General features: G+C 45.8%; 1 protein-coding gene across 1 annotated transcript in view; it reads right to left on the reverse strand.

Moving 5' to 3' along the window:
- Positions 1 to 522: 522 nt before the first annotated feature.
- The window catches only part of emb (exportin-1 emb), a 44,828-nt gene continuing 27,571 nt past the window's right edge, over positions 523 to 17,779 (reverse strand). Inside the window, exons 14-22 of the mRNA XM_089560389.1 lie at positions 17,095 to 17,360; positions 15,857 to 16,306; positions 14,484 to 14,555; positions 13,022 to 13,097; positions 10,314 to 10,406; positions 10,014 to 10,148; positions 6,335 to 6,503; positions 4,950 to 5,046; positions 523 to 3,635 (exon numbers count right to left, since the gene is read on the reverse strand). Coding sequence (XP_089416515.1) covers positions 3,489 to 3,635; positions 4,950 to 5,046; positions 6,335 to 6,503; positions 10,014 to 10,148; positions 10,314 to 10,406; positions 13,022 to 13,097; positions 14,484 to 14,555; positions 15,857 to 16,306; positions 17,095 to 17,360 — 1,505 coding nt within the window. The 3' untranslated portion in view covers positions 523 to 3,488. The remainder of the gene's footprint in view (positions 3,636 to 4,949; positions 5,047 to 6,334; positions 6,504 to 10,013; positions 10,149 to 10,313; positions 10,407 to 13,021; positions 13,098 to 14,483; positions 14,556 to 15,856; positions 16,307 to 17,094; positions 17,361 to 17,779) is intronic.

Consider the following 17,779-nt stretch of genomic DNA (forward strand, 5'->3'; position numbering starts at 1 on the left):
GCATCACTACCCTCACCCCAAGGTGTGGCAGAGGGGACTTTTTAAAGAAGCGGCGAGAGTTCCCATCGCCACCTCCTTTTCAAGGCACTCATCACGACACTACTCACTCAAGTAGATGCTAACAGATATCGCAATAAAGCAGTCGTTACTTGTCACCCTCTTATAATCACTTCCATCTTGTTCACAATCAGTTGCAGGAAGACAAGACAGCAGCATGGTTTATATGACTTCCGAGATAATGAGACACCATTACCAGTTAATGATAAATCAAGAGTGAAGAAAAACGATATTCTAATGGCTTGCTTTTGCCAGCAGCAGGAAGCTCGTGTATGTTGCCAAAAATTTAAGATGTTTAGCATTGCGAAATTGCTCTCACCAATGAGACGCTCCCAAAAAACACAATACGAATCCAGATGTGAAACTTTCTATTGTTTCAGATGGACCTAGAAGCAAAACACGCTTCCAGTACGGAAGTCCGGTTCACTCGGAAAAAAAAAAACATACTGCACACTACACAGTGCGAACTATGTAAAAACACTCATTTATTCCTTCAGAAAACAACTGTTTCCTTTTATCTTTGCTCTCCAGTCTTCTACAATATAATATGAAGACAAAAAAAAAAAAAGATGCATCCTTCGACAGAACACAAGATACAAACTGCTTCAACATATACATCCACACTTAATCTCACAATGATCGTATCTGTCCAATCAAGCACACACCAATGCACAACACCAACCATGCTCCAGAATTTGAACACATACACACACCAGCAGTTTTTCTTTGTTTTTTGAACGTTCCGTCATCGGAGGAGAGGAGGGGGTAATAATCTGAAGAAAAAAAAAAGGGGGGGAACGGGGAATGAAGCACGCACACGCACACACACGCATGGCATGTGCAAAAAATCCGCCCAATGCCGCCTCAATACACGCACATTCACACGGGCGTTCTCTCTCCATCATCCGCTTCACATGAAAGGTGGTGACCCATGTGCAAAAAGAGCCTTGCTCCGTCGCCTTCCATCTTCCTCAAGGGTGCTTCCACAAAGCTTCCAGCTCCGTCTCGGGATGCTGCTGCTGCTGCTTGCATCGGCGCTCTTCACGAAGAGTCTGGCAGCGAAAGCAACGCTTCTCCTCTTCCTTTGCCTTGGAACATCTTCCTCAAGCTTCGCAAACTTCCCTCTCACCAGAGAACACTGAAGTCATAACCAAAACCAGCACAACCATGGTGTCGCTGTTATGAAAAAAAAAAACAACTAAAAAATAAAGCCTTCCAGGCACAAGCCCCTGTGTGCTTGAGGGATGCAGGAGACGAAAAAAAATTTCCTCAACAAATACGCAAAAAACAAATAAGCTGTGTGACTGACTTCAGCTGACTCTAACGACAGACTTTAACGAAGAGTTGTTCCAAAATAAATAGGTGAAAACCTGCACAACAAAAAGAACAAAGAGAGAGAGGGGAGAAACAGAGAGGGAAGGGACAAATATTTATATATATATATATATGCGCACGACAAATAGACTCTGCAATGCCCAACAAACGGGGGCACATGAACCACAGCGCACGGAACTTGCTGTAAACCTACCACTTTGAGAGAGAGAGAGAGAAAAAAAAAGAACAAGGAACCCAGAGAAAGACACGTCTTAGAATGCTGCCCCACAAGGGCAATATTGTAAAAATGCAGTCAGTACCAGCGTTGTTGGATAGGTGGCAAGCTGGTACTCGTAAGAACAGAAAAGAAAGAAAGGAAGGGGACAGAGGTACAAAGAAGCAAGCTTGAAAGGCTTGTTGCATCACTCCCCACAGGTAGGTGCCGAAAATCTCCAGCGCTGAACATTGGTCAAGCTCGGTGGTGACGAGTGCCATCGCCGACAACTTCCCAGTCTTCGCCGGTCCCGACTGCGGTTGAGACGTCGATACGACGCGGAGGCAACGTCGAGGCGGCGACACCACTCACACAAACCAGCACGCACCACACCATTCAACCACCCACACGCACGCCACCCACACAGGCCAATCCTTGCCATACGAGTGCGGCGGTAAAAAGAAGCGCGTCTCCTTCTCCTTGGTACTTGTTGCAGTGACCACACACACACACAGGACCACCCCCCTTCTGCACTAGGCTCCTACGACACTTGCTCTAACTGCCCCAGCCGCTCATCAGTTCGGAGCTTTACGAACGCAATGATGCTACCACGAACACGGCACTCGGAACCAATTGCATCAAACTCTCTAGTCAAACCGGGCTATCCTTTCTTGCATGCGTGTCGAGAGAGACTGCCAACAAATACGAGAGGGAATTATTTGCGTCCACTGCTTCGAAAGCGTGGGTGGATGTGAGGATCACAACGTCGTCGGCGTTTTTAAAAGGTAAAGGAATGGCCCACCCTAACGGCAGCCCAGACTATAAATCTGTCCTCCACAGTGGGTGTGCGAGTGTGTACGCTACCGAATGTTGTCTTTTTTTAAGGGGGGACGAGGGTCTTAAAACTAACTTTTCTATTTATGGCTGGAACCTGATGAAATTTTGCACACAGATGTAATTTTTCTCTTCCAATTCCAAATATGTAATCATAATTGAGCTGGCAGTCTTAAATCTTACGAAGTCTAGATTGTAATTAGGTAATTTCTTATGCAGCTTTAATGAACTTTCTCATTGCATTTTGTTGCTTTTAATGACATGAATTGATAGCCAGAGAATTCCCATACCCGGTGACATTCTTCGTTTTTCTCTAAAGCCATGTCATCCTGATATACTATGTTGATAGTAAAAGGTCACAGTATTTTGCACTGCAACTCGTTAAGCGAATTGTAAATGGCTATTAATACGTGGCCCAAACAAAGTACGAATGTCATCGGGTATGGGAATACGCTGGCTATCAATTCATGTAATTAAAAGCAACAAAATGCAATGAGAAAGTTCATTAAAGCTGCGTAAGAGATTACCTAATTACACTCTAGAATTTAAGATAACTTTTGATCTAAGACCACCAGCTCAATTATAACTACACTTTTGAAATCGGAAGAGAAGAACGCATCTGTGTGCAAACTTTCATGAGATTCTAGTCACAAATAAAAAGGTCAGTTTTAAGGCCCTCGTCCCCCCTTAAAAGGGGAACCCCGCAATAAGCAAAGCACGTGCCTAGAAATGGCGTCACGTGAGGAGCTGCGCAATTCAGGCGGCAGTGCGACCGATGACCACCACTAACCTCGACCAAAAGTGCGGACTACACCCACAAACCAGAGAGAAATGAAGGACGCGGAAAAAAAAAAAAAAGTCCAATGCTCGGAAAGGTGTGAAAGCTCAGCGGGGGGGAGTCGCCGAAAGACGCAACGAGGCACGAGGAGGAACGGTGCCCCCCAGGAAAGACTGAAGACTTAAAAGAGTAGGCAGGGAACAGGAACTAATGAGTGGAGGGAGGGGCAGAGACAGGAGAGGGAAAAAAAAAAAATAGATGGACGAGAGGCTATATAAATACATCAGCAACTCAGTCCTGCATCTCTTCGGGAATCTCGTGTGGGTTGAGGATTCCGGGGACGAGCATGCGGATCTTGCGCTTCTCTTCTTCCGCCTGCCTCAGGGCCGCTTCCCGTTCCTCGAGGAACAGGTCGCTGTCGTCCTCGCCTGTGTACTCCTGCGGAGGAAAGGAAAAAAGCCCGAGCTCAATCGAAGAACGGTCAACGGAAAGATTTCACAAAAATCCCCAGGCTGAGCTGCATTGTGTACAACGTGATCAATTTTGGGTGATAGTCATTCTACTCCATTGTGCAAGTCATCCATTGTACACTGGAAACACTGAGAAACAATAGAAACAATTCCCGTCAGCCGTAAATACATTCTCATAACTGCACTTCCCGTGGTTCAATGTCAAGATTTGGTTTGTTTACTGATGATATCAATTTCGAGATTTTACTCTCCCAATACTTAGATCTCACCAAACCTACAGTAGCCGCAGGTGATTGATTCCGTGTCCATTAGTAAATCGCCTGCACTGGGGCTTTTAATGCCTTTCTCCCAGCATCTACATCGGAAATAATATTGTGACTTGAAAATAGTGCAGCTCACTAATGAAAGAAAATTGACCGTGCAGTGATATGGTCACATGACATCTTAATGTATTACAAACCCCAGTATGTGCCAGGACATTGCTACAGCTTGCCTTGAAAATTTTTCATTAGCCTCATGCAAATATCAAATTTTGGCTGCGAACTAAACACAAATAACAAAAATCACTAGTAAACTGAATACTTTTGAGCAAAAATGGAGGTAGTTTAATCTAACAGCAAATACTTTTCTACAAAGCACAGTTATAAAAAGAAACGTACAGCAAAAAAGAAATGGTTTGGACACATCATCAGCGCAGTTTACAAGTGCACTGAAATCTCGTTTTTTTTTACCCCTGTTAATTCGGAAATCCAGATAATACAAACTAGAAGCAGTGTCCCGGCTAATGCCTATGTAAGTCTATGGCATCAGATGCTTGTAAGAGTTTGACTTAATGCCAGCATGACAAAAGAGCTTAATCAATGACTGTTGTCATGCAGCACTTTAACTGATCCGACAGCCTGAATTAACTGCATCATTTGCCAGAACTGTAAAAAACAATTATTAGCGCAGAAATGTCCCACATGAAGGAATCAAGAGTGTTTCCAAGAAGTAAGGGTATATTGATCTCAGACAGCTGTTCGCTTCAGTGCCTTCGATAATTCGACATTTGGTTAATTTGGACATTTTCTGGTCCCAATAAAATCTGAATCAATCGGTTTTTACTGCACTGGTCTGTATCTACTAACGCCTACAGCCAAACCCAACTGAACTAGCTTGGAATAACGAAGGTGACAGCCAGTGTCCAGCGAACTAGCAGAGCTGTGGACAACATAAAATAACTTTCTCGAGCTAAGTGCAAACACTTACCCACTGCTGTGTAAAAGATAATGGTGCAACTCACTCTTATTTGGACGAGGAAATCCCGCAGGTGCTCCTTGAAAGCCTGAATGTCCTGGTTAAGGTTGAAGAAACCTTGAACTGTGATCTTCACCTGGGCACTGCAGTGATTAGATTAGACACCCTGTTAGCAGCTTCATCTGAAAACAGCCCAGTTTGTTTCTTTTCCCTTCCATTTACACAGTCAGAATTTCAGAAATTGTAAAACAGTCAGTCGACTAGCATGCCATTATGTCGGCAGATAGTTAAAGGGTCCCGAAAGGTGCTCCAGTATGCCTGGGATGTTATAGCATGCCACTTCACAAACATCCCCCAGCAATAATTTTTTAAACGCACTTTGTAGAAGCAGAGTTAAAATTTTTATTTCAGCGTCTTCGCGCCTTTCCCTTTCCTCTTGTCACTTTTTGCACACTGAAGGTCGGCGCACCTCCACTGAAAATAAATTGTTTGTTGCGACAACAATTGCACATTATCACAAAGACTGTGAGGAACATGTTATGGTATCAAGCAAAGGCGCCTGCCATGACAACCGCTTATCTGATCAAGAAAATGAGGACACAACGGGAACTCATACCAGGATACAGAAACTTCGTTACGTCAAGACTTCCCGAGAGGCATGTGCTCCTATGACACAATGAATCTTAAACCGCAGTATTTAAATGGACCGTATCAACCAGGGGTAGGGTAATCAAGCCCAGAATCCTTGAAACAAACACCTCTGCCACTCAGCAATCCACTGCGGAAGTCTCGACGCTTGCATAATCATCTTAGTTTTTCTCGCATCTTCGGCCGTACAAAAACGTTCAATTCATCTGCACTTCCTCGTGCCATTTCTTTCTGGAATGATCTTCCTGTTGCAATTGCACCGTTATCTAAGCCTGCGTCATCCCGTGAACATGTGTTGAAGTTGTACTGCTAGCACAACGTACATGTGTTATTTTGTACAACGTACATGTGTTACCATGTTAGCCTTATGTTTCTGTGTATATGTATGTATGCACCTGTATGTATTGCGCTGTGTAGGTACAATGTATATTTCTGTTAGTTCTTGTGAATTCTGTTCCGTTTTGAAACTGATATACCCAGTGTTTGCCTCTTGTTACTGAAATCCTTTTTGATATCGTAGCCCCCCCCCCCCTTACACAATGCCCGCGGGGGGGCTGCAAGATTCAATAATTAAATAAATAAATAAATAAATATTCAGCCTCAAAAACACAAGAAAAATTTCCGGAGAACATCAAATCCCCGTCCCTTCTTCCATCAGGCGACAAGTGAATTTGGCCAAATATCGCATCACAAGATCCGCACACTACTTTTGCACCTCTTGTTCACAGACTCGGTTGAGATCGAACACTGAATGTGGACCCCCTATAAGACCGAAGGACTCACTCGGAGAGGTGGCCGAAGGCAGTCTTGAGGAGGTTGGCCACAAAGTCCTGCACGTAGACCACGTTGGTGGTGCCGTTGGCCTGCATGGTCGGGTTGAGGGGCACCGTGACCTTGTTGGCCTCCACTATGCTGAACATGTAGGCCAGGATGGTCGCCTGCATGGACAGGCCTGCAAAAGAGGGAAGGAGAGTCACCTCAAGGCCTCATCATCATCATCATCAGCCTGACTACACCCACTGCAGGGCAAAGGCCTCTCCCATGTCTCTCCAATTAACCCTGTCCTTTGTCAGTTGCCGCCACTGTATCCCTGCAAACTTCTTAATCTCATCCGCCCACCTGACCTTCTGCCGTCCCCTGCTACGTTTGCCTTCTCTTCGAATCCACTCCGTTACCCTTAAGGACCAGCGGTTATCTTGCCTTCGCATTACATGCCCTGCCCAAGCCCATTTCTTCCTCTTGATTTCAACTAGGATGTCATTAACCCGCGTTTGTTCTCTCACCCACTCCGCCCTCTTAACGTTACACCTATCATTTTCCTTTCCATAGCTCGCTGCATTGTCCTTAACTTAAGCTGAACCCTCTTTGTTAGCCACCACGTTTCTGCCCCATAGGTGAGTACCGGTAAGACACAGCTGTTGTATACTTTTCTCTTGAGGGATGCTCGTAAATTGCCATTCATGATCTGAGTGAAAATGCCATACACGCTCCACCCCATTCGTATTCTACTAGTTATTTCCCTCTCATGATCCGGATCTGCGGTCACTACCTGCCCTAAGTAGACATATTCTCTTACTACTTCCAGCACCTCGCTACCAATGGCGAACTGCTGTTCCCTTGCTAGGCTGTTGAACATTACTTTGGTTTTCTGCAAGGCCTCAGCTCAGGCCAAATTCCCACCTAAGATCCCTCTCCGCTCATATGGCAGAAACATTCCCTCATCATATTTGATGGACACCCGTAATGACAGTCAAGAATTGTCGGTGGTGATGAAAAAGAAGAGAAGATTTGCCATTTTGTCACACTTTGATTGCAATCAGTCTTTTACGCCGAATTCTATTCCACTAGATCCGCCACGGTGGTGCAGTGGTTATGGCGCTCGGCTGCTGGCCCGAAAGACGCAGGTTCGATACCGGCCGTGGCAGTCAAATTTCGATGGAGGAGAAATTCTAGAGGCCCGTGTGCTGTGCGATGTCAGTGCACGTTAAAGAACCCCAGGTGGTCGAAATTTCCGGATCCCTTCGCTACAGCGTCCCTCATAGCCTGAGTCGCTTTGGGATGTTAAACCCCAATAAACCAAACCAATCTACAGTAGCCGAGCAATATTTCGGACTCCAATAATTCGGACTAGCGCGATATTCCGGACTTCGCTGAGGAACCGTTGTGCACCTCATAGGAACGTGTACATTTTCACGACCGATATTTCGGACTTTGCGGAGTCTAAATGTTCGAATTTTCGGATTAAAATAGACGCCAACAATATTGCAGTGATCGTTTTTCAACCGAAAATTTGTTATTTCGGCCTAATGTAGACGCGAGCGGGTATCACTGTCACTACCAAACCGTTTGCCACCACCGCGAAAGGCACCATCTTGGATTTAAACGGAATCGGCTCGGCGGGCGCAGTCGGACTGGCTTGGATAGGTTTGGCTATTTGTTCTCTATCATCGAGATATGAGATGCTCTCTAGATGGCCTACAAAGGACGTGTGATTGCACTGAAAACGGTACAGCGGGACAGCAAACGCCGTAGACGGGGGCGAGGGTGGGACTGCAGTCGGAGGCGCTCGCTCCCGCTCGCGTCTTCCCGCGGGTTACCCATGGGTTACCGCGCGGTCTTCGCGAACGTTATTGCCCCATGCAAACCGACTGTTCTTGCTTCGCGCAGCGAGTGCATTCATTCGCGGCATGACCGCGGCCGCGTCGCACTATCTGGTATCATGGTGTGATAGGATGCGGGCATGAAGAAAGCACGGCTTTGACTCAGATAGAGTGTAATATTATCGCTTGTAGGCGGAACATGGGGAGCGGCGATTTTCGCTATTTTGAAAGCCGGTTTTACGCAAAAAAGCTTTTTTTTAAGTTCACGCACCGCGGGGTGCGTCGTCCAAGCCGCGGCGGACGCTGCAGCTGTCCCGCTGTACCGTTATCAATGCGATCGCGCGCCCTTTGCGCCGCACTATCTTGGTTTTGGTTTATGGGGGTTTAACATCCCAAAGCAACTCAGGCTATGAGGGACGCCGTAGTGGTAGTGAAGGGCTCCGGAAATTTGCGCCCTACTATCTGGTATCATGATGAGATAGGCTGTGGACATGAAGAAAGCACGGTTATGACTCGGAGTGTAATATTATCGCTTGTAGGCGGAACATGGGGAGCGGCGATTTTCGCGATTTTGAAAGCCGGTTTTTCGCTGAAAAGTTCGTTTTTTTTTTTAAGTTCACGGATTTTTCGGACTGTTCGATTATTCGAACCATTTTTCAGGTCCTGCCGAGTCCGAAAAATCGGTCGGCGACTGTATTCCACTCTATGGGTAATCAATGATTTGTACAATCACTCATGTGGATCAGCCGCAAAAAATGGCACCACCCTCTCAGACAACACCAGACCTGAAGCACACACTGTGCTGGAGACCAGTGAGCAGTTCGCCATTCAGATGCGCTACTCAAAATTTGGCCAATCCGAGGAAGGTTTCAGGGCAGTAACATGAACTACGCTCCAGCAGAATCATTGCCTTTTGCTGGAAACACAGCAGTCTCCCAGTGGCACTAGAACAACCCAGATCAAAATACAGTGCAAAGCACAGCAAAGAACACACAGAACAAGTATTGTGCACTCATCGCCACCATTAGGTCGCTTGCATGATTACGGCGCCGTCACCCGACATAAAGTGGTAGCAGGGAAAGCTGAGAGTGCCAATGACGCAAGGTTTAAGACAACAGTCCATTTCCTAGGCCAACGGTGGCTGGGCACACCGAGAGAGGGGACACATAGGAAAAGGTTTGGTTTGGTTTATGGGGTTTAACGTCCCAAAGCGACTCAGGCTATGAGAGACGCCGTAGTGGAGGGCTCCGGAAATTTCGACCACCTGGGGTTCTTTAACGTGCACTGACATCACACAGTACACGGGCCTCTAGCATTTCTCCTCCATCGAAATTCTAGCCGCCGCGGCCGGGATCGAACCCGCGTCTTTTGGGTCAGCAGCCGACCACCATAACCGCTGAGCCACCGCGGCGGCGGACACATAGGAAAAGGTGGGTGCTTCCATGCATTCCGGTGTCACTTGAGTAATAACAAACATGGCAGTGGCTACTGCTGCAGCCATGCTATCAATGCGATTGCAATATGCCTCAGTGTTCCGGATTTCAACTATGAACGTTTCCTTCCAACCTGTGAGACACTAGCAGTGCGGGTGGGGCCCCTTCTATTGGCCTCAACATACATATGTTAGGGTGGGCTGTCTAAAAGGAAAGTAAAATAATAGAGCCCGGCCCGCACCGCTTAGAGCACAACGGGCTTGGCCTCAACATACAGTAAGCTTCCTAGGCTATTTCATCCATTTTTTTTTTTTTCCCGTTGAGCATTGCCCTTTCGAACTAATCATGCAAAAACCGCACGCCATTAAAAACTGCGGACTTTTCACGCTGCCAAGTGTCCCCAGTCGCACATCCAGCCACAATACGCACCGGCTGTGTGAGAAGTGTCCGTCACCACCGAGAAGAGATGCTGCATGATATCCGTGTAGTATGTCTGGTAGAAGCTCTGCGATGCCACCTCTTCCTGCCCAATGTTCTGCAACAGCTGGTAGAGAATCTGCAGGCCTGCAGAGGAAACGCACACACGAGACGATGCGGTTACCGCTATCATTATTAAAACCTCACAAACCTGCATGAATGTTTCAGCCACATGTCAGGCCTGCTGTCACAAGACAGGTCAAGAACAGCGAGCCAAGGGCTATTCCTAGTTAGACGCACTGATCCACTCACCAACGTCGGCCACGTTCCTCATGGTGTGCTTGAAAGCCCAGATGATGGAGTCTAACACGAGCTTGAACTGCGCTGCGGGGATGTTCAACAATGCTGCGGAGGGAAACCGAAAAGGGCAAATGAGAAAGAGGGGGAGGACAGGCAAACCCCACTCAAGGCCTAACTGGGTAATCTTGGCAAATGTAGACTAGACGCTACCGTACTGAATAGATCAGCCACAGAGCCATCCTAAGACTTGGTAACACTGCCGCAGCAAAACTACAGTGAAATATAACCCAATGGTCTGAGATAACTTTTATCTTGTTTAATATTAAGCCCAGTAGTTCTGCTTCCGTGAAGCAACATTTTGCAGCTAACACCAGACTGACCCTATTCAAGACCCTGTAGGGCTCAAACCTCAGCCAAGAGTAAAAAATCTTCATCAAGGGATTGTAAGTTAAATAAGGGGGGATGAGGGTCTTGAAAACTTGTTTATTATTTTTCGACATAACTTGTTGAAACTTAGCACGCAGGTGTATCATAGAATGCTGATTTCAAATATGCATTTAGATTTCAAATATCTCAGCTGGAAGAAAATACCGTATTTACCCAATTCCAACGCGCCCCCGATTCCAACGCGCACCCAATTTACGGCACCAAAAAAAAAAAAATTCAAGCCCCGATTCTAACGCGCGCCTGATATTGGTAATGAAAAAAAAAAAACTACAAGCCCCGCTTCTAACGTGCATGTGACTTCCACGAATGAAAATAATTTGCAACCTTTTTATATTTTAAGGAGAGATGCGGGTGAAAAAACCGCGATTTTTTTCGTTAAGTCGATTTTGTATTTTCTTGCGTTTTGAATTCCCCCAAGCCTCTTCTTTTATGTGTAAAAAAATCAAAGCCGATAATCAATGGGAAGTTAGTAAAAAATGCAATTAAAGCACTCGCGGTGGCTCGCGAAAGTGCAAATTTGACCGAATTTCGGGAACGCGGCATTTCGCTCCACGGCGTCGCCCGCTCTTGAATATTCGCGGGGAAGTAGGCCTACCATCTTCTGCGAGAAGCCACTTCGGCAGCGGCGCATTCTTGATAAAAATACAAAAAAAAAGATCGTCGCGCCCGAGTCGAGCGTCGCGACTGGCCCTTCAAATCACGTGGTACGATCGGAGCCCTTCCATTGGCTACGAGCATTCCACGGTCGGGCGCAGACGCTCTTTCTTCGTTCTGCCGCCACCGAGACGTGAACCAACGCTTCTGCCCGGGTTTTTCTCCTTTCTCCGCTATGGATGTGACTGAGAAACGAGATTTTCGTTCACGCAAGTTCCTTACAAAGCATCAGTATAAAGGAAGACGCCCCAAGCGCAAGCGGGGATCTCCGGCTACGGGAGGTTCGTCTGCTGCTAGGCGTAACTACGGCAACGGCGATGCACCATTTGGATCCTTCAAGCTTCTTGCGGAGCATCCATGACTTCGTCAGTGCATCTGAGCGAAAGATAAAGATCTTCGGCGGCCAAAACAAGCCTAAAAACGAGCGCGGAAGCGCTGTTATCTGTGAGATCGGCATGATGCACGACCTCGTCAGCGGCGCGGCGTGCCCCGCCTGCGGACGATGTTATCTCTGTCAGAGAATCGGCCGCAAAGCAGAAAGGAGTCTCATCGTTTTTGGAACTTTACCGCCGAAATGACGCGTTGCCGACAACCGTTGTTTCATCAACATATTCTTCGAGCCGCGTATCTCGATCGCGCAACGGCAGTGATGAGGCGTCCGCCCGCGGCAGTGCACGGGATACCGTCGCCGTGTACGTGGTCGTTGAGCACGCGACCAATGACAAGCGCCACACCGGTTGAAAACGGCTCCTGCGACGCAGAAAACGACGAGCAAACGAGTCTCCCATGCTTGCCAGCAGTTAGTGAGCTCCCATATCGTATAATGGCGATGACAATGGGCAGCTATGGGGCAGTTTCGGTTTGCATTCGAATCCAACGCGCATGCGATTTTGAGACGTATTTTCCCCGAAAAAAGGTGCGCGTTGGAATTGGGTAAATACGGTATATCACAAAATAACATTCAAATTAGGTAATTTCTTACGGGCCTTTATAGTAATTTATCACTTAAAGAATGCTTTTTTAAGAATAAGCAGACAATTGCAAAGGCCCAAAGCACATCCTAAAGCTTTCTTTCTTCCTTTAAACATGATATATGAGCAATTAGGCCAAGTGTGGGCTAATTACTGCGACGTCATTTTTTCTTTCCAACTTTGTTGTTTATTTATGATCAACAAAATTAGTTTGTAGACATTCTGTTAGCTTTAGGATGTGCACTGCGCCTTTGCAAATGTCTGCTTATTCTTTAAAAATGTTTATTTAACTGATAAATTACTTAAAAGGCCCGTAAGAAATGACCTAATTAGGATATTTTATTCTGCCATATATTTCCTTCCAGCTGAGATATTTGAAATGTAAATGCATATTCGAAATCAGCATTCAATGATACACCCAGGTGCTAAGTTTCAGAAAGATATGTTAACAAATAAAAAAAAAAGTTTTCAAGACCCTCATCCCCCCTTAAGCGCTACATGGAGCTGGTTGCGACTCATGTGTTTGTACTTTGAGTTTGTTTTGTCCCCTCAAGTTAGGCTACATTACAGGAAAGTGGACCAATAAATAAAGGTGAGAAAAACGTGCAACAATGCTCCCAGCTACACCGAAGTGCACGGACGACTCACCGGGGAAACAATGAGTGACGACAGCTTGGAGGAGGAGAAAGAAGTTTGTCCGATGCTCTGGGAACTCTTCGAAGTCCTGTCAACAGAGGGCATCTCTCGTCAGCTTCGTGTGACAACAAACATCTGCAGCCACAAAAAACTGGGCACGGAATTCTAGCGCCACTTTTGAAACAAAAACAACTGCCACTTTATTTAATTATAAATGGTAGGCCTAAATATCCCGAAAGGCTTCCATGAAATCACTTTTAAAGTTATTTTAATGGTGTGAAGTCCTCGCCGTACCGTCACAACTTATCAAAGTCACAGGGATTCTCAAACTAAGTTCCGTAGAATCCTTTGCCTCTTTCAAGTGCTTTTTGGTTTCCCCCTAGGCAACCAAACTGGTGCATGCCTAAACCGCCCCATCTTTATTTTCTCCGCTTCATTTGGAAACTAATCATACTGTAATCACTTCTTAAGACTGTACCACTATTCAGGCAGACAATATTAATTAAGTGAATTGAACTTGTTCATTTTCCTCAAGAGGCTGAGTGTCTGCGTGCTCAGTTTCACATCCACGTCAGGCTGGCAAGGACGGAAGCAAAGACATGTAAGGTTCCTCACTACCTTTGGTAAGCCACTGAGGTTTCCCAATGATAAAATGATTACAAAGCCCAGGTCCAAAAGATAAGACATCAATTATAGGCCACTCTATGATGCAATCATTAGAAGCAATTTTTAAATTTGGACAGGGTGTACCACGAAAATCATTTCAGCACTGCACATCCTAACGTGTTCGCATCTCGTCCAAGAGGCATACTAGTAACTGTACGCCTATTCACATTCAAAAAGTAGAGCGCCATCAAGGCACAAGCACAGAACAAAAAGAAAGGATGTTTGTACAATGTGTTGCAAGCACATGCAATGACTAGCATTTTGTTTTATGTCATGCCATGTTTTCATTGAGGCCTCAAAAAGTAGGTGTGACTGCTGTAAGAGTCATAAATCTTAACTATACGCACTAACTGCACAGCTCCCACAGTGTTGCACACCAAAAGAGAAATGAGTAGATTTTGACAAGCCTTTGAGTGAAATTCAGATGTCAGTTTGAGCAACAATGACAATCTTAAGCATGAAATAGTATTTACAAGTGGAAATACAATTTCCTTGACAGTTCTTCTTTTGCCTTAGGTGCCAGGCTAGACGTCAAAGACATTAAACTGTGCACAACAAGCACTTCACAAACCACGGAGATAACCAGCCAAGCACAAACTATAATTAGCCATTGCAAACCAATGGCACCAAATGGTTAATTTTTTACAAAGTGTGGCTAAAGGTACAATGCAAACAATGGTCTGACACTGGGTGACAAATTTAACACTGACACAATATCCAATGATGCACCAGGACAGAGAAGGACTGTGCCACAAAAGGTGAACAACAATGATGTGCCAGCAGAGCATGCATCAAATCAAGTTCTTACCTTGTTGATCATGCTCAACGTGCATTCAAACACAGCATCAAAGATCTTCGGAATCTCGCATGTGATGAAACCCTGCACAAAGATGCAAGAATCGATGAGATGAGTCAATATATAAGGGCCCATTTTAAACCAGCCATAATGAGCTTCAGAGCACAAAGGCATAATAATTGCACTTTGCTATTAATGACAAGCCAGTATGCAAGCATCTTTGCATTGAAAAGAAGAAAACAGGTGAACATTAACAATGCTACCTTGCCTCCAATTCTAATGCTACAATTATTGAAATATAGTGTGATGGTGCTTCTGTCATTTAAGTTGAAAAACAATAATCCTGGTCACCCCAAGTCTGCCTTCCAGTTCATACATGTAGAGTTTTAAAGTTCATCATGGTAACAGCATGTCACCCGCTCAGACACCTACAACAGGCGCTTGATTCCAAAATTTTTGCATCTTTTCATACACGGCACTGCACAAAGGGTGCCCAACATCCACGGTACAGAAGTGGCAGGAGATCTGAATATCTCATCATGATACTCTGCTTTGGCCAGCGACTTTGGGTGGCTCAAAGAAAAAAAAAAAAGCAAATTTCATATGAAAGTTCTCATTACACTCTTGAAGCTGCAGAAATGCCACATGTCTGGTATGCATTGGCACAAGATGCCTGCCAAAACACAAACCAACCAAAAACATATACCACACAGCAAGCTCCCGTAAGACTACTGGAAGAATTAATAACAAAATAAAAAAAAATTATCTTTTTAAGTTTCTTCAAATGGGTACAAGGTTATCCCCTGGCTTCGTGCTCGGCTTTCTAAGGTATAGGACCTTGCGTCTGCAAATCCCGTCACTCTGAGCTTTTAAACAGGCGTTTCTAAACTTTCTCCCTAGTAGAAAGGTTCGCAGAACTCTCCATTTAGTAAAAAGCGCGCACTCTTCAGAGATTCACTTTCCGGACAGCACGCAAAACATTTTGCCAAACAGAATGCTACACCAACTAGTCCCCGTACAGCCTTTGTTGGATGATGTAATGTGTGTGTCTCACTGATTTCAGACAGTGACACAAAAAATTACAAGAGAAAATTTAAAAGAGCCTGCCATGCTTGTTCAGGAGGAACTCTAAACTGGTCAGCAAACTGCAACCTTTGGTTAAGACAGGTGCATGAAGAAAAATTCACTAGCTTCAGCATCCAAGAACCCACTCAGCTTGACATCGTACCCAAGGGCAACGCGCTTTAAATGAATGCAAAAAGAAGGAGAATAAAAAGGCGAAAGAAGAAAGGAATGAATCATGCATAATAAAATATGAGACATAAGAGAGACAGGAAGAGCAGGAGAGAAGAAAACAGGAAGAAGAATGCGTGAGAGTCGCTCACCTCTAACCGGTGGACGATCATGGACATGGCTGAGAGCACCTCCGGCTCTCGGGCCGCCGGCACGGCGCACCGCTGGTAGTCGAGCAGCACGGCATCGAGCAGCGGGGGGATGAAGTTCTCGAGCACCATCTTGGGGTCGTTGGTGCGGGACACCCAGCCGGCAATGAGCTTGAGGGCTTCCTTCTTGACGGTGCGCATGGCCCGGATCAGGGGCTGCTTGGTGACCCCCTCGCCGTTGAGCGCGATGGCTGCGCTGATGTTCTCGCTCATCACCTTGTACACGTTGAGCATGTCCAGGTAGATGCGGCCCAGCTGGGTCACGTACGGGTGGCCCAGGGCCTTGCATGCCCGCACATTGGTCTTGAGGATGTTGCCCAGCTGCCGCACAGCGTCGGGCTCCTTGAGCACGTCCACATTCTTGCTCGCCTGCTTGATGATGTCATCCCAGACCTGGTTGGGCGGCCCAGACGCGTTTTAACAGGAATCCCCCCACAGGTTTCAAACAAGGAAGTAAATAAGGAAGTAAATTTAGACATAATGGAGTGAAATACTCCCTCAGGGGAGTGCCAAGAGTAATAAAAGGGTTAAGGGAGTGAATTAAGAAATAAATGAGTGAAACACACCCTTGACAGAGTATTGGAGTAATAAGAGGGTTATAACAAAGTAAAGTACTCCCTTAAGGGTGCACCAAGAGTATAAGAGGGTTAAGGGAGTGAATTAAGAAATAATGGAGTGAAATACACCCTTGATGGAGTATCAGAGTAATAAGAGGGTAATAATGGAGTGAAATACTCCCTTAAGGGTGTACAGAGAGTAATAAGAGGGTTAGAGGAGTGAATTAAGAAATAAGTGATTGAAATACACCTTTGATGGAGTATCAGAGTAATAAGAGGGTTATAATGGAGTGAAATTCTCCCTTCAGGGTGTACAATAGTATAAGAGGGTTAAGAGCGTAAATAAGAAATAAGCGAGTGAAATACACCCTTGATGAAGTATCATAGTAATAAGAGGGTTAAGAGACTTAATTAAGCAATCAAAAAGCAAAATACTAAATCAAGGGAGTATCAGAGTAGTATAAGGGTTAAAAGGGAGTAAATTCTTTTATTGCTTCCCCAATGATGAAATAAGGGAGTAATATGGGAGTAATGCGGAGAAACTCCACGTTACAAGCTTCTGAGAAAGCTGCCTAGCTTCTCTTTGTAGCCATATGGGTGTTTATGGGTGGATGGTAGTATTACCTGGTTGGGGAGGAGCATGTAGCGGTCCACAAGCCGCTCCTGCTGTGCCTGGTCGGCCTGTGCGGAGATCATGTAGCCGACCGCCTCGCAGAAGGTGTGCACCTGCTGGGGCTGCAGGTCGTAGATGATGGTGCTCATGTTGGCCAGGATCTCCTCGATGAAGGGCACCGCCTCCCCCACCTGCACCTGGACAAAGTGGCGGCGGCACTTCTGCGCTATCTTGATGAACGTGTCACAGGCCATGTCCTGGACGCCCTCGTGTGTCTCTGCAAGGGGGGAGAAGGGGAAGACGGCAGCAGTGAGCACGGTAGTTATTCTGGACACAATCAGACAGCAGAGACGTATACATGATTTTAAGAAAGTCCTGTCTCGGTAGTTGAAACGATATGCATGCTTAACGCCTAGCAAATCCTCTGAACCGTATGGTGGCCATTATGTAATAGGAGCAAGCAATTTCTCGCCTTTTAACAGCTTGGCCTGCATGACATAGTACACAGAGCTGCAACGATTACTGTAGCATGCTAATACTCAAGTTCATATCACAACTGCTCTTAGGCTGCCACGGCAATAACTGTCATGTCTCAAAATTTCCGGGGGTACTTAAGGAACTTGCGTGCTAGTAATGCAAAAACATTGCAATTCTATTTCAATTCTATTTCATTTCTTTGCAGTTGGAGCAGTACTA

The sequence above is a fragment of the Amblyomma mixtum genome, chromosome 9 (assembly GCF_055824585.1).
Source record: "Amblyomma mixtum isolate Tamu chromosome 9, ASM5582458v1, whole genome shotgun sequence".
In the NCBI taxonomy this organism is placed as follows: Eukaryota; Metazoa; Arthropoda; class Arachnida; order Ixodida; family Ixodidae; genus Amblyomma; species Amblyomma mixtum.